This window comes from Elgaria multicarinata, chromosome 2 (genome assembly GCF_023053635.1).
Source record: "Elgaria multicarinata webbii isolate HBS135686 ecotype San Diego chromosome 2, rElgMul1.1.pri, whole genome shotgun sequence".
Lineage (NCBI taxonomy): Eukaryota > Metazoa > Chordata > Lepidosauria > Squamata > Anguidae > Elgaria > Elgaria multicarinata.
Genome location: NC_086172.1, coordinates 112,990,576 through 113,012,120, shown reverse-complemented (window position 1 = coordinate 113,012,120; position 21,545 = coordinate 112,990,576). Strand labels below are relative to the sequence as shown.

Genomic DNA, 21,545 nt, shown 5'->3' with positions numbered 1-21,545 from the left:
AATATAGTCTTTTGCCTGAAACAAGCATCAGGGCTTCTGTGCATACTACGAGTTCAGCTGCTTGTTGTACAATTGTAGCTGGATCCATCAGTAAACAACTCGAGGTCATCATATAGGTCTGGGCGAGGTTTGGTGCCAAGTTGCAAGACTTCAAGTCATGCTCTGGAACTTCTTCTTTGTAGTTCAGGTATCAACGTGGCAGGATTCAATGAGGCGAGCCTTGGGTCCACGAGGAGGTTGATCTCATATCTGGACTGGCAGGCAGGGTTCAGGTGTCAGCTTCTTCCACTGTACTCCACTGGTCTGTGCCACGTTTTTGGCACAGCACACTTGAGGCTGGTAGGGCAAACACAGTAATGCAAGCTGGAGTTTTTAATTGCTTTAATCATTTCACAAGTCCATTTTTAAAAAGCAATAGCTGTATTCTTCTTCTGGCTTCTAATTTCAAAGGATACTGATGCAAGAACACAGGGGTGCTTTTAGGCTTCAATTGTAGTTGCATTTAGGGCTCAGGCTCAGGGCTCAAAGCATTTCAAAAGTTCTATTAGGCCAAAGTTAGAATATCTCTGCCCCCCAAAAAAGAGCCACTGGGCAATTTTCAGAACACAACGTTCAAAACACTCACAAAAATATAGCAATTCAGTATTTCCAATCTTCGTCCCTTTTCCTTCTGGTCACCCCCCTTTTCCTTCTGGTCAAAAACCATGCCACGTACACTCACCTTCAAACACTTTCCTTTTTCACTACATTTCAATTTCTCATCTTCTTCACTTCTGCTATTCACATACTTTTCTCTTCTTCAAATCAACTTCACTTCAAATCAACTTCTTTTCAAAACAACCAAAACAACCTTTTTAAAAGTCTTTCAAACTATCTCTTCTGCACAGCCTTCTCTCTCTCTCTCTCTCTCTCTCTCTCTCTCTCTCCCCACTTTCAGCAACATACTTTTCTTTCTCCCATCTTGGCAAAACGGTTGGCAAAACTATTTGTGCTTACAAGGTTAACTCAGGCAGTGAATCTTCAAAGCTATGGAAGACATTTCTTCCGTGAAAATGGGGTTCTACATTTTCTAATTATCTGAGGTGACATTCTAATTAATCTGATGTTAATACGTCACTTATGTAGTACATAGTCAGTATAGAAAGTTGTTCTGCTGGATAAAAAATGGTGATCATTTATAATGGTTATAATGAGAGATGGATACTGTTTCTACTGTTGCTCTCTTGCCCTGGATAAAAATTAGGTACCCCATTCCACAGAGCAGGAATGAAATGTCTGATAGATGACTTATAAAACAAAATTCTCTCAAATGAGGGTAAATAATAATAATAATTTGATCTTGACTTCAACAACATACATCCAATAATATGAACTAGCCATATTTGCAAATATTGTATTTTAATTTTTTTAAAAATAGAAACCTTTGGCCCTAATTTACAGGGGAGCCCATACTGCAGAAAAAGATAATGGGTGATATCTAACATTGTGGGACTTCCTCTCTCTCACACACACACCCTCTGTACCCTCGTGCCCCATATTTTGTAGAAGGTCTTCCAACCCTTTGGGACAGATTGTGGAGCCACACATGGGTGGGCTGCAGAACAGAGGGGAGATCCATTCTGTCAATGGTATCTGTCCTGCTGGCAGATGGCCACCATTGGACTTTGCCCACTGTCATATTTTCGGGAATGTAAAATTATCACCGTAGTCTTAATATGCACAGAAGCGGGTTTTGGAACACATGTATCCTGCAAAGGAGTTGTGCAAGGAAAAGAGGTGCTGTGCCTATGTGGTTCTTCAGGATCTCCAAATCCATCATTAAGAGTTTCTTGTCTTGTTCCTGACATTAGCCTGTGAGCCATGCAAACAGCTCCAAACACAAAACAGCTGTTTGAAGTGGGGATGAAACACAGATGAAGCTGGGAGATCTTGGTTTCAGGCCCCACCCAATGGAAATGTGTGCAGCCTGTATCCCATAAGCAGTCCACTGCTGTGCATCCCTCTCTCTGAATGGCAGTATGGTTGAGTGGGAATCAATTCACTAATTTAACACTATACCAAATACTCCTGCTAGAAACCAGGCAGTGGTAAGCAGATAATTTTGAAACTTGAAAATAACATCACAGATTATTTAGATTATAGAGAATAAAAATTTATTTGCTATAAAATCAGTTTTATTCTTTCTTTTCCAACTTTTCTATTTAAAAAAAGGTTGTTGGGCATCTGGAATTTTCGGACAAATTAAGTCTTTCTGTATTCAATCATTGTAGAAAATAATTCCAAAATGTCATGAAATTAGTAGTGAAATTTACTAAATCTGGCAAATTCACAAGGGCTATGAGATGAATAGGAAAACTGTTCTCAAGTTTACAATCTGATTAATGTTGACTCTGGGTAGCTTGGCTTTCTGAAGCACTCTGGACATGCTTAGTACCTTGGTGTCTCAGTGGCTATAGATTGTGGTAACTCCACTAAGATGTAATGAGGGAAAGTTGTGCAAGTGAGGAGAAATAAGTCGAAGTTGGTATTTGGCCGTATCAGATAAATACACTGTATTTGGGAGACAGTTGATACTGGTAACATGGCACTTACCAATTTGGACTGGGGAAAATTATGCAATGTCACACAAAGGTAAAATAACAGTTTTATCTTGTACCTGACCATTAAAAAAGAGAAAGAAGGAAATTTATGCTTAATTCAAAGACATCAGTAGCTCATTGCATTTGTGAATTCTAGTCCCAGTTCCGTGCGATTTTTGTTTTGTTTTCCCAACTCTGATTCAACTGGATTGGCATCGCCTTCTTACATGCCACTCTTCAAGGCCTCATCTTGTTTCTGTGTTTCATCAATTGCCAGGAATTCATCGTGGGGGCTTGTTTGGTCCTCTGGCTTCTCATTGTGTACCAAGTGCACCATTTCCTGAGATTTACTGGCTTCTCCGTTCAATCCACCCATGTTTTTCTGATCTATGCCTCCTTTACCATTGTTGATCACAAGCTTCTTCTTCTGCCCACATCTAATGGCAAGGGAAAAATATGGGAAGTCAAAGTATACAAAGATATTCTGAAATGTAATGAAGGAAATCCCATTGCTTTTGTCTGGGGCTGCAAACTTTAATCAAAGCTTTAACTGATGATTTGTTAGGAGCCAGATTTAATTATTGAATGCAAATTTTTAATCAGGATGATTGATTTATTTTTTGAGACTATTCAGATGTGTTTAGTGTAATTGGGAATGAAAAAGAAACATTAAAACAGCATTTCCTTCTAACATCTTTCTTCAAATAATTTTATTTTAATGAGCGAACAGGAAATAAAGATATATTTTATTGAAAACCACACAGAAGCCTCCCTGAAAATTTAGAGCAAAACATTACCTCACCCCAAAGTTTTAGCGAACTCTTCTATTTACATATCATTCGAAAAACTTTTCCATTTACAAGATCATGCAAGATCCTTTAGAGTTCCAACTGGTTCTGACTGAAACCCAATGTGGATTCACAGCTCCACTGTTACCAGAGCCACCAGCCTCCACAGGTTGTTTGTTTTTAAAAAGCTTTGTGATATGACCTCTGGAAGTTACATTGAGCCTCAGGACATGCAATTCAACATTAAACCCAAGCGGAAACTATGAAAAGATAAAACAAGTAATCATAAGACCAACTAATACATCAAACTGTTGCTCATGTTCCAAACATACCCTGTGATCTAATGAAATCATAACTGGAGAGGCTACAGTTACTGAATCATTCAGTAATGAATTAGATCTCATACAGAGTATTAGGAATTCTCCTGTTTCAAGCACCTCTGAAGACATTACATGATAAACTCCTTGGATCAACATTTGCTTGAAACTGTCGGTCAGACTGTAAGACAGTCTTAAATATTCCTGTATCAAATTTAACACCTCAGGAGAGGGATTTGTCTTCTTATACTTTGTAAAGCACCATGCACACTGATGACACTATTATAATAATAATAATAATAATAATAATAATAATAATAATAATAATAGAGATGGAACAATATTTGTGTCATATAGATTCACAACTCACATTTTATTTTTAACTGAAGTCATTTTAGCTACTTCAGGGTAAGTTGTATTCAGTTCTGTTCTTAAGTGCATTTGCATCTTCAGATCACAAATCTTCTCCCCATTCATCCCATTTGCCTGAGCAGCTATAGACAGCCTCCAAAGATCCATCAGTGTAAATTCATAGAATCATAGAATAGCAGAGTTGGAAGGGGCCTACAAGGCCATTGAATTATTGGTGGTGGGTGGTGGGTGGTTGAAGAACAAACCTCCCCAAACTTTCTTGCTAAGGGATTTAAGCATGCACTCTCCTTACTGAGTTCCATGAGGTGGAGAGCCCTGTTCACCTCCATGAGCTATGAAATCTAGCTGAGTCATTGTCCACCAGAAGATGCCCTAAATAAATAATCTATTTGGCCTCTAGTACTTGAATTAAAGGTAGGGGGAAGGGGAGACAATGAGATCCAGAGGTCTCATTCGGATTCCCCGCATTATTAGCCATATCATGGTCTCCCAGTTGCCTTATAGAATCCATCACAAAAGGTAGGGATTCGAAGGAAGAAAAGGCCAGCATTGGGAGGGATATGACTTACAGTGCAATCCTATAAACACATATCTGGGAGTAAGCCCCACTGAATTCATTGGGGCTTGCTTCTGAGTGGACACGTATAGGATCTTTAAAGTTTGGGTGGAGAAGCATGGATGTGCTCAGGCACACTAAAAACTGAGGAAATATCCTTATTTATATCTGCCTCCACTAGGCTTTAAAACATGAATATGAGTTTGTTATGTAGCTTTAAAAGTCCTGATATTCTAAGAAAAATGTTCTCAATTAGGAAGCAGTAGGTTCTAATTTATTTTTGGCCATTTTTGAGGAGATGCTCTCTGCATTTGATCATGGTTGCTCTATGCTTGGCCGCTACTTTAGAGACAAAGGAAGAACGTTAGAAAAGAAGTTAGCATGCTCTGCTTTGGAAAAAATCCACCATCATCAAAAGCTCGGAGATTAGCATATCTCAGTGAACTCTAACGGCCACACTTAAATTTACAAATCACATTACAGGAAAACTAAACCAGCAGAAAATATGTTAGGTCTTAACTGTAAAACCAGTGGGAGATATCAAATTATCTAAATGGATTAACGTGACTTGGATAGTACTGGGATGCAGACCGTACTCAAGGTGGTCGCTGCTCCTTCCTCTCCATTCTCTAAAGATGACAGATCTTTGGCTAAATCTGCACTATTGCTTTATAGCAGTACTGATGAAGTGCACTGATAACTGTTAGGGCACAATCCACATTCCACATACCGCTTTCATAGTGTTATTTCCTGCTTTTTATTCCATGTTTGTAATGATTTGACACAAGGTGTAGATCTGGCCTAAACTAATGGAAAGTTCTGGCATCAACAAATGGAAGATTACAAAATGCTTTCCTTACCTCCTTCGACTGTTCACAGCAATGCAAACACCAAGGATCAATGACAGTGCCAAGAGAGAAGCAACTACAATAAGCCAATCTGTGGGTGGAAGTGTGAGAAAGAAACATGGACACGTTCACTTGCTTGCCATCTGACCAGACAGTTGACATACTATCTTTAATAATCCTGCTCATCTTCATTAAAATATTCATGATTACTGTTTCCTTTACTATATGAAATAATAGTTATCGTACATTATGAGCTTTCTGTCAAAGCTGGTTCACATATGAATTAAACCTTCCCCACACCATCAATGATGTAAAAGTAAGCATAACTGTGTGGAGAAATTATTGCACAGAGAGCTACAGTAGACAATGATGGCTCCATGAACTTGTCTAATCCCCTTTTTAAGCCATCTGAGTTGGTGGCCATTACTGCCCCATGTGGTACCAAATTCTATAGTTTAACTATGTGCTGTGTGAAGAAGTACTTCCTTTTATTTGTCCTGATAATCACAGAGATGAGTGTTTTCCTTTAAAGCAGGTGGGCAACTGCATAGCTTTGGGGGAGGGGACCACAGGTTCCCCCCCACCCCAGACAAACACACAGCCACAGACAGAAGTGGCCGTGCTGCAACCGGAAGTGGGTGCTTGGCTGTATGTAGGGAGGACGTGGTTGTTTCTGAGCAGAATCACTGGGAATCCTGTGGCACATCAGCAGCTGAGGCAGGGGACCAGGTGGGGAATGCAAAACACATCCTGGTAGGTGGCATGTTTGCCCACCCCTAACTTAAATCAATGGAAAGTCCATCTCTTTAGTATAGAGTATAGCTGTCCAAAGATCTGCCCCCCTCCACTTCACCTAACCTTTAGAAGAGCCATGCTGAATCAGACCAAAAGCATATCTAGTCCAGCATTCTATTAACACAGTGGCCACTAATAAGTGAACTGTGGGAAGTCCACAGTGCAAGAGCACCATCCTGCATCCAGAAGAACCTTCTCTCTGGATGAAGATGGGAATGAGAACTTCAGGAATGTTCAGGTGGGTGAGATGAATGTTCATGGAGGGGCTTCCAAAACTTACAGGAGGTTTGAGAGCTGCCCTTAAAAAAAAAATCCATCATTTTTTGCAGGTAAGATCTGTTCCAAGAGGCTAGAAAGTCTGGCTATGGAATGTTCAAAATGGGGTCACAAATCCCCAGGAGCAGGGGCATAAACTATGGGCAGGGGGCTCAAGCCTCCACTAGGATTTCCTGGGAAGGGTGGGGAATGCCCAACCAGGTGACATCAGTAAGCTCACAGCCTGGCTGGCAGATTCCTTAGTCAGTCTCCAGTTGTCTGCAGTTATGTGAGTCAGTCTAAATGACCTCCAAGCAAACCCTGCTTGCTCCTTAGCTTCTCAGCAGATCTCTTTGCAAAACCAAAACCTCTCTCCTTTTGTGTCAGGTTCAGCCTTCCCCAGATTAATTTCCTTCTACCCCCTCATGCCTTGTGGGACAAAAGGTTGCCTATTTAGGAATTACAGTGTGTGTGTTGAGGGGGGGTTGCCATATAAATAGGTCTGAACAATACACATAATGGCACGGCACAATCCAACTACTATTAAACACTTCTATTTTATTTAATTATTACATTTATACCCCGCTTTTTTCCCTCCAAGAAACCCAAGGCAGCATATGTAATCCACCTCCTCCTCTCTATTTTATCCTCACAACAAAAAACCAGTGAGGTAGGTTGGGCTGAGAGTTTGTGATTGGCCCAAAGTCACCCAGTGAGCCTCCATGGCTGAGCGGGGACTAGAACCAGGATCTCCCAATTCCCAGTCTAACACTCTAGCCACATGTTTACTTAGAAGTAATTTCCAGAGAACTCACTGGGACTTACTTAATTATAAAGAATCACCTTAAATTAATACAGCATGGGTTAACTAATGAGTGAAAAGCATATTACATGTCAGACATTTTCAGACTAAGCACAGGAACGGGGTCTTGAGCATATGTGATATTATTGCACTGGGTCATGGGGAAAAACTTTGAAGAATGCTGGTATAGTGTACAGGACTGTGGATGATGGCGTAGTGTGTAAATTATCACAATATTATAATTAAAATGTAGTATTTTTGTTGAGTACTTGTTATTTTAATATGTGACTTTAAACACACTTGGATCCATTGTTGATGAAGGATGGTTTCCAGAAATAGAAATATAGACATAAATGTAATCAAATAAGCCTAGCCCCCCTTTTCCAAGTTTAGCCCCTTGTCCTTCCCCCCCAAAAAACTGCAAAGTCTATGCCCCAGCCTCCCAGGATGTTGTACTGAAAAGGACATGACTTCCTCTCCTTCAGGCCACAGAATAAATATTTGTATGAATTAACCACTGAATCTGCATTTTATTTTGACCCATACGCCACCAACAAACCCATGTTACGCCTCTGGAACAAAGCCCAATCACAATTAATTAGAAATTATTTTCTAATTATCATAAGAATACAAAAGTGAATATCACCATGTCAAAGACCTTTGGAATTACTATGGAAAGGTTGATCTGTATGGTTCATAATAGAACCCCGCCTATGAGAGTATGTCACACATCACAGGTTATTCATGTATAAGAAACATGATGGCATGTCACTGAGCGACAGGATCCAGAGGGTTAGCTGTGCTGATATCTGACCATCCCATGGTAGCGTCTTCTGAAGTTAAGGCGATAAATCAGACATCCCAAAGTGGTGCCCTCCAGAGGTGTTGGAGTACAACTCCCATCATTTTCATGGTGCCTGGGGATTATAGGTACTGTAGTCCAACACATCTAGAAGCCGCAACATTGGGAAAGGCTGTCCTAAGTACAAGTAGCTGAAAGTAGGCAACACTGAAATAATAGGACTTACATCCAATTCAATATAACAGAATAATGAAGTTCCTCACATTTTCCTTCCTGTTTCCAGCTATACTGAATTTATGAATATCTGAACATATAAAGCTGCCTTCAGTTTTATCTATTGATCTATCTAGTCCAGTCTTTACTTCTTTGCCTGGCAGCAGATTCCAAGATCTAAGGCAAAAGTCTTTCCCCGCTCTGCTGTCTAACAACCTTGAATTTCAATCCCCAAGGATTGAATAAATGAAAAGAAGAAGAAGAGATGAATGAAGGTTTAACCTAGGACCTTCTACATGCAAAGCATGTGCTCAACCACCCATTCCAGTGGTGGCAATGAGAAGTGCGGACACAGCCCCTAATGACTTCCTGATAGACATAAATAGCAAAAGTTGAGTAACCAACCTGGTATGTGAGCCCTGCGTGGTTGGCTTTTTGGTGTCTCTCCCGGTAAAGGTGACACATCCTCTATTCCCGTCCGGGATACTTTCTTTCCGTGTTCGTTTGGGTCAGGACCTAAATGAAAGATATCCATTACTCTCAGAAAGAATGTTATAGCTGTAGTATACAAATTTGGAACTTATGGCCTTGCATTTTTACAGATAAATACATGTTATTATCAAGGAAAACACAGTACATGGTTGTGTTCAGTTTCATAACACAGCTATAGTCTCCTGTCCCCCTGAAAGAAGATTGGAAGATACAGCTATACAACAGTACTCGAGACCACAGAAATCAACACTGCTCTGATGAGCGATCCAAGCATATGGAAGCAGATCACACATTGGCTTTGCTCTCTACTACAGTATGAACCCTGTGTTTGCAAACCATTTTTAAAAGGTCATCTATTTTCTTTTGCAAAATGTTGGAGAGCCATATTAATGACAACAAACAGGGCATTCATAGACTGAAGTATAATGCTTAATTGTATGACATTTATACATGAAATCATTTCTAGATATTTCTGTCTAGATGAATTTGAAAGCCTACCTGTAGGCAAGCAGAACACAAATGGCCAATCAAGACTGACTAAAACCCAAAATAAACCTTCATAATGTTATTCACCCAGGACCCAAAATCATGCAGAAAATTCAAGTTCTGCTGGGATAAGTTAATAACAATGTGCAGGATTGGTGGTTAAAATGAATATTCTAAAATGAAGAATATACATTTGGTACTTAAAATTAGGTATGTTAATTTAAGAGGGCATCATAGATTGGTCTCTGTAGGATTCCACCATGTGAGTGTCTACATGTTGCACTGGCAAGCCCTGGCCAGCAAATCAAAACGGACCAATACAGATCATCCCAAATAGGTCACCAATATGTGATTGCAAAGTTTAGAGAGAAGGAAAGAATTTGCATAGCAAAATATCGTCTACAGCAGATTAGAAAAACAGTAGTCATGACAATACCCTCAAATTATATTTTCATATTCAATCGATAAGGGCTACTGATGGTACTCTGAATAACTGGACAAAAATTAGTATGAATCCTAACCCAAACCCTATGGAATGAATTCCCCATGGAACCTTCCCTGGTGCCTAATTTCCTATCCTTTTAGAATCATGTAAATGTCTTCTTTATTTTCCCAGGCTTTTTGTTGCTAAACTGTGATGATTTCATTGCTGTTAGTGTTTAACTGCTGATTGTACTTTTAACTTCAGTTATCTTTTATTTTCTGGGCTGCCTTTATAATACTTACATTGAAGGGTAGTACCTTGAGGCAGAGAAAAGTGATGTTGGGGAGAGGGGAACAAAAGGAGTGTGTCCGGTCTCCTGATCATCTGTTGGAGGCTGGGAATAGAAGTCCCAAAATCCCCAGCAGGAGATTGACACTCCAAGCCACATTTCTGCAAGGAAATAGGCCCTATTGTGAGCACCCACCATTACCTGGACTACCTCCCCTGCCCTGGGTCATTGGGTAAGCAACAGAGTGAGTGCTACAGGGGCATGTTTGCGTATTTGAGCAAACACTGGAAAAGCCTCCCCCCAAGCTGAAAGGCAAGAAAAGCTTTGATCCCCCTTTGGGCCTATAGCAAAGTAATCAAAAGACACATCCAGCCACCTCAACAGAGCTCAGATGAGCACTGGGGTGCAGTCTGGAATATGGAGTATATTCACATCTCTACTAGTTGCTTATGGCTTGGACTCACACTTGCTGTATCAGGCACTTCACCTCAAGCATATTAATTTCAATTTAAAAATTAAAGACCATTTTGAAAGCAGCGATGGACAACTCTCTTCTCCTGACATTCTATTTTAGGTGGTTGATTTATTTAATTTGGTAGGCCTGTATTTGGAAGTCTTCTGTGAAGTGTTTCTCTGTACCTTTTAGGCCCAAGTAACAGTTCTATAGTACCACATTTACAGATGAAACGCTTACAAATGCCCCAAACATTAGAAAAGTTGCTGTCTGCCACTCTGTCTGTAGTGATATTTATTGGATGATTTATTAATTTATTAATAATTTGAAAAGAAGTCCCGAAAGGAAAGGTAGAAAAATTATCAATCTCCCGCCAAATATTGAGTGATTATTCAAAACTAATAACACACCTACTAGTGCAAAAGCATTCACTAAATAATATTCCAGTCATGCAATTCTGTAAGAAGCTATATAAGATAAACACAATGACTTCAGAGTATGATTTCCATTTAAAATCTAGGAGTTTCCACACCAGATTGCCCCAGCATTTTGATGTATGAAAAAGGAGATGAAGTTTCTGGAATTTATAATTCTTACTAGCAGTAGAAGAAGTTGGATGTCTTTCAAAACCACTGTCAATTTCAGGAGAAACTCCAGGTATGATATAATCCTGAGTGTTATTTAGAAGATGTTCATCTTCATTACTCCATCCAGGATGCAATCTGTGCAACTGTGGATCTTGTGTTGATTCTTCATTTTTGGCTCCATCACTGGAGGCCACAGCTGTTTTAATGATGGTTGAACCAAGTGTGAGCTGGATATTTATAGAATCAAAACATTTCCTACCAAATCCCTACTATACCAACAGCTTAAAAAGAGAAAAATAAGTATGGCACATGTTGGTTACAGTATGGATTAGCTTTAGATGCTGATTTGTTATTTAAACCAAACTCTCCTCGTATCACTGGAAGTTGTGGTTTATTAGAAGATCTCCAGTAATAATAGACAGAGAAGCAAGTGAGGGACAAAGGAGAAGTGGCAAAAAAAAAATCCTTGCAGCTCAGATCTAAGCAGCAGTGAGATGGCGAGCTATTTCTCATGTTACATTTATCAAATGATGCCACTTTCAAGTCTATATACACATGGAGATATCATATAAGAAGAAAATTCATGTACCCCAACTTCTAACAATCTCATTAGTTCAATACCAGACTTTAGGAAGTTGTGCTAAAAGCTATTATGCTTGGGGTTGTATTTTCATTCTTTTTCTTGCTTTAACAAACCACCAAACAACACTGACTCAGTTACATATGGATTTTTATCTCCATAGAGATAAATATTCTATGACAGAGGAGCAACTTCTATCAGCAATTTAAAGAGTCCAAATCACATGCCAGGAACAACAAAGTATAGTGAATAATTAATTTAATGTTCTTACTACCAATATTCCAGATGCTGCATTGTCAACTCATAAAAGGAAGCAACTAAGTGATAGAAGTGCACCAAAAAGACTATCACCTCACCACATTATCATCTTCACCCCCCAAAAATCTTGCAACTTGATATTAATACTGACATACAGATAACGATGAAATATATCAATAGGCTCTGAGAAGTATGGAATGCAAAACATTTTTTTTTAAAAAAAAAATCTATTTTGCGAATTATCATTAGCCCGCTCACACTATGATACACATAAATAGCTGAGAAAGTCAGGAATACGCAATTAAAATACTAAATGCAAAGAACTGAGCAGAAGGGGGGGGAACATTATCTAAATTGTTGTAGAAGACAACCCACCTGTTCACATGATACATGATTTTCAAATTAATGTATACCAGCATTATTTGAAAATAGCTAATTTGCTCATAGCTTAAAATTTTATGCTCCAAGAGCACAGAATGTTCAGCAAATAGATATGTTATTCTCGTACTCTCTTGTTATCTAACAGCTATGACTACTGCAGTCACAGCAATTACATGTATTCTGCTATGCATATACTTCCTGTTCACATGCTACTTCTTCCATACAAATACAGAAAACATCTTCAATAAAAATTAAGCAATATGTTATATAAACATTTATAGGATTATTTATTTATTTTATGGAGCACTGCCTAATAGCCAAAGCTCCCTTAAAGAATATTAAGTTATTAATTTCAGAACCGAAATATAAGGTCAACATGAAGGTGCGATTAGTTCTCTGGTTATTTTTGTCAGTTTAGGATTCCATTTTCACAGTGTATAGTCATTAAGTATTGACTTCAGCTCATTATTTTCATCAATATAGTTAACCTTTATAGCACTGTATGTTGCCATCTCCTGAGATGTTCTAATAAAAGGAGGCTGTAAGAATCAGGCCTTCTATTTTAGGTGCAGAAATATGTGATATAAAGAATCAGTGTGATTAAATTTTGGGCTTAAGGATGGGTATAAATGGAGCCATGGATTCACTGAGAGGCCTTAGGCAAGGCAAAAACTCTGTTTCAGCTCATCAGCCTTTCCAGTGCAAAGAATGACATACCTCACAGAGTGCTCTTGGGATGCATGAAATTTTATGTGAACTTACAGTAGAGATGGAAATTGACAGCAGATTATCTCACCTAATACAGACAGGGGTAAGAAAGATCCCACCACCATTCTACTGGATACCTGTATGATCAGTTTTATTGTTTTGATTTATTCCTCTTCGAGGAACAATTCCAGGAAATAAGGCATCTGCTGTGGATTTTGTAGTGTACTTGTCTTCTCTACCCCATTGCCTCACTGGTTCTGGGGTTGAATCTTCTTTAGTCCCATCATAGACCACATCTATCGCAATGGTAAAGTAATTAAGAATGTAAAATTTGAAGGGGAAAAAAACTATTCATCGTATTTCACTCTGATCCACTGACGTCTTACATCTGATCAAGTAGAGTAGGATCAATATCCGAACAACAGTTTAAAATACATGCTAGTAGCCAGGTTCTGGTTTGAAAAGGATTTGCTAAAATCTGAAAATTCTACAATGCATACCTGACTTTGACAGTGAGTCCCACTCCACCCATTCACTGCTGCCTTCTCCCTTAGTTTTCTTCCCTGACCACCTTTCTAGGATTACTGGTGGACATGGACAATAGATGTGGTACACTGGGGATTCCAGGGACTTGGCAATGATATACAGTATGTGTCGCACACTTTTGATGGATGAGCAAACAATTCAGGAGCTATGAGCCAAGTCTCTCCCAGTTGCGACTGAGCATCTGTTGATGGATGATGGCCATTTCCTTCAACAGTCTGCTCTCTACTCGCTGCCCACACCTGGCTGCAAGGTTGGTTGGTTGGTTTTTTGCAGGTCTTGTGTCAATTTCATCATTTCACAGAATCATAGAATCATAACATTGTAGAGTTGGAAGGGGCCTATAAGGCCATCGAGTCCAATCCCCTGCTCAATGCAGGTAATTCATTATCAGTCATATTATTAACAAATAACCATTGTAGTAAACACAACTATATGACTTTGAACAATCGGCAGATGCACAAAATCATAATAATAAACGAAATAATAGGAATATCAAGAAGCAGAATGTATGACAGATTCAGAACTACGTTTGCAAAATTTGCTTCTTTATATTCTACACAGTCTACACATGATTGCAAATTAATAGTGAAATGATGTCACAGCCTATAAATCAGCTTAAGAACAAGATGAATCATCAGCATAGAACTGTTTGGTCAAGCGCATAGATCCCTTGTATGAATACTATTCTATACTGAGAAGTTAAATATTAATCAAGGTGTAATAAATAAAATACACGGTACATTTAAAAAGCTGTAGTTCATTTCATGCATTATGATGAAATGATTATTCAGACCAATACCTTTAGATAAAGGATCATGTTCATTTTCATTATCTCCTACTGCATTATCTCTAGAAGTATTAGTGGGATATTTTTCTTCTGTGTACCAGCCTGGCTGATGAATAGGAGGTAATGGCTGTTGAGTTGAGTCTTCATGATCATTGTGAATGACAACTGTTTGATGAATCAATGATGAACTTAGGTTTGTATATTAAAAATACAAATTGTTGCCTTATTCAAGCCAATCCCCTCCCCATGACTCACTGCCCAGCATTTTCACTTCATCCATTCATATTTTCAAGAGCAAGAATTATTTTAAAACAAATCTTGTGCAGAAGATACACTTGATATATGGACATCTATATTCACCAAATGAAAGTTTGGTTTACAATGGTAAACCAAATCTAAGTGATTCCCCAAACCCCACATAATTAGGAACTTATTTTCCACTACTACCTGTATCAAAGCTTTTCTCTTCATTATTGTGCTCAGTTGGAGGACTAATTCCTAAAGATACTTCATCCTTTGTGCTGTTTGTGTGATATTCGTCTTCACTACCCCCTTCACGATGTGGTTCATGCGTCATTGGATTATGAGTAACATCTTCATATTTGGTATCATCACTGGAACCCATAACTGTTGCAATGATGGTTGCATAAATTTTAAATGTTCTCTAACAGGCACATAGCCATTTCTCATATCATTTACATAGAATTATCTTTTGAATTTTATTAATATTCCTAATGGATAGCAACTATCAACATTTAGTGGCAATCAGTAGGAATTTAGTCCTTAGCTAAAACATAATTACAAAGAAAACAGGACACAAAAGAAATATAATATATTTGGAATTTAGCAGTAGAATGAGGTGAGGGAGAGAACTATCTCACACTTCCCCTTTCAATTTGTATGAGATGTTTCATGTTTATTCTAACTTTCTTTTGAAGGAATGATATTAGGCATCAACAGGTACATTCTTAATGACTGATGCCACCATTAAAGAACAGTGGAATTGCAATAATGGTGGATTCAGGTTTAAATGATGCGTTTGCATGCCGAGTTCTCAAATCATTTACAAGCCATTGTACCCAACCATGACATAAGCACCTTCCATGTTTTGGTGAGTCTCAATGCAACTGTTATTTAGATTGGGATATTAGGTGATCTAGAATAGCAACAAAATAATATTTGAATCCTCTTTTTCTCACCAGTACTTATATGTGAGGTTTCCTTCTCATTAACATTTTCAGAAGGAGGGATAATTCCAGGTACCAACTCATCTGTTGATGCATTTGCAGGGTGCCCATGTTCACCATTCCAACCAGGATGTGTTTCTTGGTTCAACGGATCTTGAGTAGAATCTTCATAGTTATTGCCACCATTGGAGGCCACAGCTGTTACAATATGGTTGGATGATTTTTTTACAATTACATTTGTGAAATCTTTTACTACATTTTTTACTACATGCATTTCATCTAGACTTTACTTAGTACATGCAACAGGAGGCTTCTGCCTCTCTGAACAGCATACTGTATGATAAATTTGTGACAGTTTCAAAATGGCTTATGGTGATGCATGAATTCGACAGGGTTATTACAGTTTAAAAGAAAGTCAAACACAGGCATACACTAGCTCTTGAACCTCCGTAGTGGGGATTTACTTCAGTAGACTTCAACATCTGGTCTAACAAAAACCAGATTTCTGGATGGGTGGGTGTCTCAAAAAGCATTTTCGTGCTTTTTGTTACTTGGTAGCATCTCATTCTAAAATCTAATTTAGGTTACTTGTCTTCACTACTCCACCATGAAAATGTTCCATTCATTTGAGAATCTGGTTTCAAGTCTTCCTTTTTGTTGTCTTTCCTGGTAGACACAGCTGTTACACTGACAGTTTGCTCAATTTTATAGACTATATATGCAGAGTCCCTTGACTGCTTTTATGTAAATTATAGACACTATCATAATTTTTATTACAGATTAATAACACTTGATTATCAGCTGCTCTTCAAACTATTTCAAGAAACAGCACATGGACGTACAAACTTATTAGAATCCCATTTTCTGGGAAGTACCTGTATCAGGCATTTCTTGATGCCTTTCTCTTGGAGGAATAATTCCAGGCTGAACATCATCCCTAGTTGTGTTCCTAGGGTGGTCATCTTCACTGTCCCATCCAGAGTGCCTGCCATGCAGTACTGGTTCTTTTGTGGCGTCTTCATGCTTGCCATTATCACTGGAGGCAACAGCTGTTGCAATGATGGTTTGAATATTTTCAAATAGTACATTGCACAATTCTTTTCCTCATTTTTTTTTACTAAGTTCCTCGCTATGTTTTGTTGAATTGTAAGAATATCCTACCAAAATTTGAAGTATAATCCCTTTTAATTTGGTGGTACGTTACCTATGATTTACAGCTGAAAACTGAATAATCTCTCATCTAACATCATAATAATGAAAATGATTAGAATTCCTTTATTTGACTGATAACTAATAAGAGGATCTATTTTAAATGCTATAAATTGGTTCCCTGTGAACATAATTCACAGAAAAAATCAAATCTAACAAAAGGTTTAGCTTAACTAAAGGTGTTATTTTGTTAAATTTAACAGCTGGAGTCTTCCTTTCTGAACAATAACTAAAGTTTTTGTGTTTATATTTCATTGTGCTCCAGTTTCCAATTAATTAAGTTTTTTTAATTATATTTGACATTTTTATATTAAAATAAAACTTTATAGTATATTGTTCTAGAAGATAGCCTAATTGTATTAATCAATTATAGTTAAAACCATTGTTATTTGTGGAATCTGCATGTCAAGAACTTTCCAATGAAGAATCGGTCAGCGGGAAGGCGGTCAAAAGGGATGACCAACTAATTCCCAACACCAAATTAGATGTTTGTACGGTCCCTTCCCACATTATTTACATAGTATCCAAAATACATGACTTCCTGTTTTTTAGCACAAGTCCATTGGAAAGATAAAAGAAAATAAAAAGCTTAAGGTGCAATCTTATGCATGTTTAGACAATAAAAAGTCTCAAAAGTCCCAATATGACTGGCCAGGGGACTTTTTATACCTAAACATGCATAGGATTGGGCACTATTTTTTTTTTAATTCCCAGCTGGTACCTGTATGTGAAGGTTCCTTTTCATGCTCATTTTCAGCTGGATCAAAAATTCCAGGCAGCAAATGATCTCCAGATGTGTTTGTGAGATATTTTTCTTCACTATCCCATTCAGAATGTTTTGTATCACTTGTAGAGTCTTCATAGTGAATAAAATCACTGGGAACAACTGCTGTTATAAAGATGGCTGTATCACTTTAAAGTACTATTTTCCACAGCTGCTTTACTAAGTGCTATTTTACATAGCCATTTGATAGAAAATAGAAGTCAATAACACCTTAGCGATTCATTCTTGAGGAGACAGAATTATACTCTATCTGAAGTATATTATATCTCTATACCATCTACAATGTAAACTCTATGTAATTCAACTAGGCAAAATAGTGGATTCTCTTGCCAGGGTGAACACCATCTCTAGATGTGTTTGCAAGACCTCCATCTTCACTACTCCAGCTGGGATGAATCCCATGGATCAACATATCATCAGTAGAATCTTCACAGTTAATGTCACCAGTGGCACCCACAACTGTTACAACGTGACAGCTATTTCTATTGGGATGTATCAGTATTTAAGGCATTTAAGCAATCTCAATTTTTTCAATGGAGTTAGGATTATACCCTTTAACAGAATTATTATTATTTGTTATTATTATATTAATTATACTTTTCTTGCAGGTACCTGTATAAATTGATTCATTTTTATGCTCATGTTCCCTTTGAGGAACAATTCCAGGTAGCATCTCCTTGCTAGATGTATTTGTGGGGTATCTTTCTTCACTGGCCCATTCAGGATACACACCATGTGGTAGTGGATTTTGAGTAGATTCTTCATGTTTCATCCCATCATTAGACTCCGTATCTGGTTTTATGATGAAGCATTTTGATAATTTATATATGTAGAACCACTGCTTGAAATATTCTTTGGACTTCTGTCTACAATATATCTTGCAGTTATATACTTTTTCTTCACTCAACAAAATGAGCAGAAAGGATGCCTTTTAGACTTCTTTATGGGTGTCACTAAGTCAAGCATCTCAATCACTGCTTAATGTATAAGCATTTTTAAATAAAAGTGCTTATATGACGTGCTTTTAAAAGCCTATTAATGCCAACCAAATTAGTGAATTCATAAGGTTATGTAGCTAAGTAATAACCCAATTAAAATGAATGAAAACAGCAAGAACATAAAACTAAAACATGTTGTATCCTAGCTAGTTTTTCTTTACAGAAGTTAAGCATGTGAAGTGAGGATTTGGGAGGCCAGCTAATGAATATAAATAACAGCTGTTTAATGTGATTCTTTTTTATGTCGGTAAAAGGAGAGTATGAGACTGAGAAAGAAGAGATGGACTAGATACAGAAAGATGAGAGTAAAAAAAATATCTATGCAACTCTGATAGCTACACAATAAAAATTAGACAATATTTCTGTGCTTATTTTCCTTAATGAGGTTACTGCTACTAAGCTTCAGGGGAAGCATGTCAGAAAATCTCATTAGTAGTAGAACCAACATGCCTGATATATATTTCTGGCTATCAATACTTCCCAAATGCAGTCGACAAGTTTACAGTTATTATGTAGCCAATGGAGAAAGAAAATGAAACAAATATATTCTTGACACATGTAGCTTGAAGTATAATTACAAGTCTAATACTAATTTTTAGGGAGTAAAAGTGAATACTTATAATCCAGTGTGAAATATATTATTACAGGTAAACTGAATGCTAATATTTCAAAACAATTTTAACATATAAAACTTTTTATGTAAACACCACCACCACAAGAAAAAACCAGAGAAATTCCCAAAGGATAGACTTCCCAATAATCAAACCAAAGGAGAATAAAAACTTTAAAATATAAACAACATTGATAACAAGATATTTCCAGCGTATCCCAAATCCATCTAAATTACAGAAGATGTTCAGCAGCAGAATGAGATTACTGAGATCTAGAAGTGTGCTCTATCCAAAGTAGATCGTGAAGGTAAATAACTATTCTTACTAATGTGTTTATGAGAAGACCCGCTTTCATTCTCATTTGAAGAAACGAAACTGTGTAGAACATCATCCCAAGTGTTATTTGTTGGATATGACTCCTCAGTGTCTGATCTGGGGTGATCTACAGGGGTTTGTGAATCATGGGATATATCTTCATGTTTGGATCCATCATGGAAAGTCGGAGCTGTTAAAGCAATGGTCAAGTCAATGGGCATCTTATTACTTTTGCAAGAACCCACTTTGTTAATTTCACATTTGAAAATATAAGGAGTTATATCCAATAGTAGCTTTGCACTAGTGTAAAGGCAAGGCAAAGCACCCAGTTTTCGTCCATCACCCCTACCTACTGCATCTCTCCATGCCGTATCTCACACTGTTCCAGAGGGTCCCTAAATCCTCAGGAGTACCTTTTGGGGAGCTGGGGGCTGCAGTAGGGGGTACTAGCAAAATCAGATAGCCTGTTTTACATAAACAGAAGTGCTTTCTGGTGGCAAAAAGCCAACATCGGATACAGCCATAGTCTCCTGAGCAGTGGTGCACACCAGACAATTGTAGCATAGGAATCAAAGCTGAATGGACTGGTGGGGAAACTTGCCTGAACCTGCAAACAGAAGACTGGCTACCTTTACTGTTGTTACTATTTCTAAAGCAAAAGAAGACTTCTGTTTATATAAGCATCCCTGTTACTCCTGGATTAATTGGAGGTTTTGTCATAATATTCTATGACATCAAGCTGGTCTTAAGTGTCCTACAATTTTAACATTAGGATCATAATTTAAAGGGTATGAATAGGGTCAAACTACATGTGAGAATTATGGAAATCTGTGAACATATTGCAAATATTGTTGTTGTTATTCATACAAATAGTGATCTGGCCATAGGGGACAGGTAAACTGGTTCAGGACTATGGCACCCTATGCAATTCCCCAAATAAACACTCACCACCCCTTTCAGAAGCTGTCATTCACCCTGATAGGAAAAGCATATGAGACCACATGACATGCTTCTAAAAGGCACAGCTTCTAGCTATTGATACCTAATAACTAGTTTAGTCTTACTAGTTATCAAAATAAAAGTAAGAGTAATAGAATTTGATTTATATTGAAAACAGTGAGATTAAATTAATTAATTACTCCTGCTGTCAAGTACCTGTCTGAGAAGTCTCATTTTCATGAACACTCTTACTTGGAAGGGTAAGTATTTCTAGGACATCATGGATTGTTCTGTTCGTGGCAGAACTTTCTCCACTTCCAGGTCTAGATATACCCTCAGCTGATAGCTGATCTTGATGCGATTCTTCATGTTCAGCACTTTCATTGAAGGAAACAACTGTTGTGGTGATGATAAATAAAGCAGGAATAAATACATCCCTACTTTGGCTTTTCATGTGCTTAGTAAATAATGGCTCAGTGCTCGGTAGCTGCGTTGATGAGCTCCTATGCATTCAGGTTTCCTCATCTGTTTCAACCTAGGATGCTCCATGCATCCACCTTTAAATACAAAAGTTCCCCTCTACAGAAGTGAATGGGGAAGCATGTGGGAGTTCCTTATGCACATAACGTCTCCTACTCATTGTGCCAATCGATATAGTTCAAAAGCCTCCTGTCAATATTTGAATCACTACTTGGAGCAAGAAAAGGTATACTTTCTCTTGTTGTATGACTAACTCGCAAACCAATGATGTCAAAGCACTTGGACGGAAATCAGTTTAGTTTCTTTCCAGAATCAAGTAGTTCCATTGATTTACATGAATTTAAACGGTTCTTCAGTTTAACTGAGTTGTATACTACAGCAACAGTCTCAATCAAAAGGGCCTACACTGCTGCATTGCCAAAATGGGGATAAAACAATAGAGAACTTTGGAATGACCAATAGTAAAGGGAGTGGGATTCATATATCTGTGTATTCACATATGAAGCTTCCTTAGATATTCAGTCATTTCACTGGTCCATCAAACTCAGTGTGGTGGTCTACTTTAAAGGGCAGCATCTACAGGGTGTCAGGCAGAGAACTTTCGCCCACCTTTCTACCTGCTGGGTTTTAACAACAGATACCAGATACGAAACCTGGGACCTTCCACATGCAAAACAGGCACTAGGCCACTGAGCCAGGGCCA

General features: G+C 38.0%; 1 protein-coding gene across 1 annotated transcript in view; it reads right to left on the bottom strand.

Moving 5' to 3' along the window:
* Positions 1-1,546: 1,546 nt before the first annotated feature.
* CD44 (CD44 molecule (IN blood group)) overlaps positions 1,547-21,545 on the bottom strand; it is a 100,616-nt gene continuing 80,617 nt past the window's right edge. The window contains 12 exon segments of the mRNA XM_063118427.1: positions 1,547-3,016; positions 5,473-5,551; positions 8,733-8,843; positions 11,070-11,255; positions 13,124-13,282; positions 14,332-14,484; positions 14,767-14,946; positions 17,437-17,627; positions 17,790-17,958; positions 18,112-18,291; positions 19,434-19,613; positions 20,579-20,758. Of these exon segments, the coding sequence (XP_062974497.1) occupies positions 2,803-3,016; positions 5,473-5,551; positions 8,733-8,843; positions 11,070-11,255; positions 13,124-13,282; positions 14,332-14,484; positions 14,767-14,946; positions 17,437-17,627; positions 17,790-17,958; positions 18,112-18,291; positions 19,434-19,613; positions 20,579-20,758 (1,982 nt within the window). The 3' untranslated portion in view covers positions 1,547-2,802.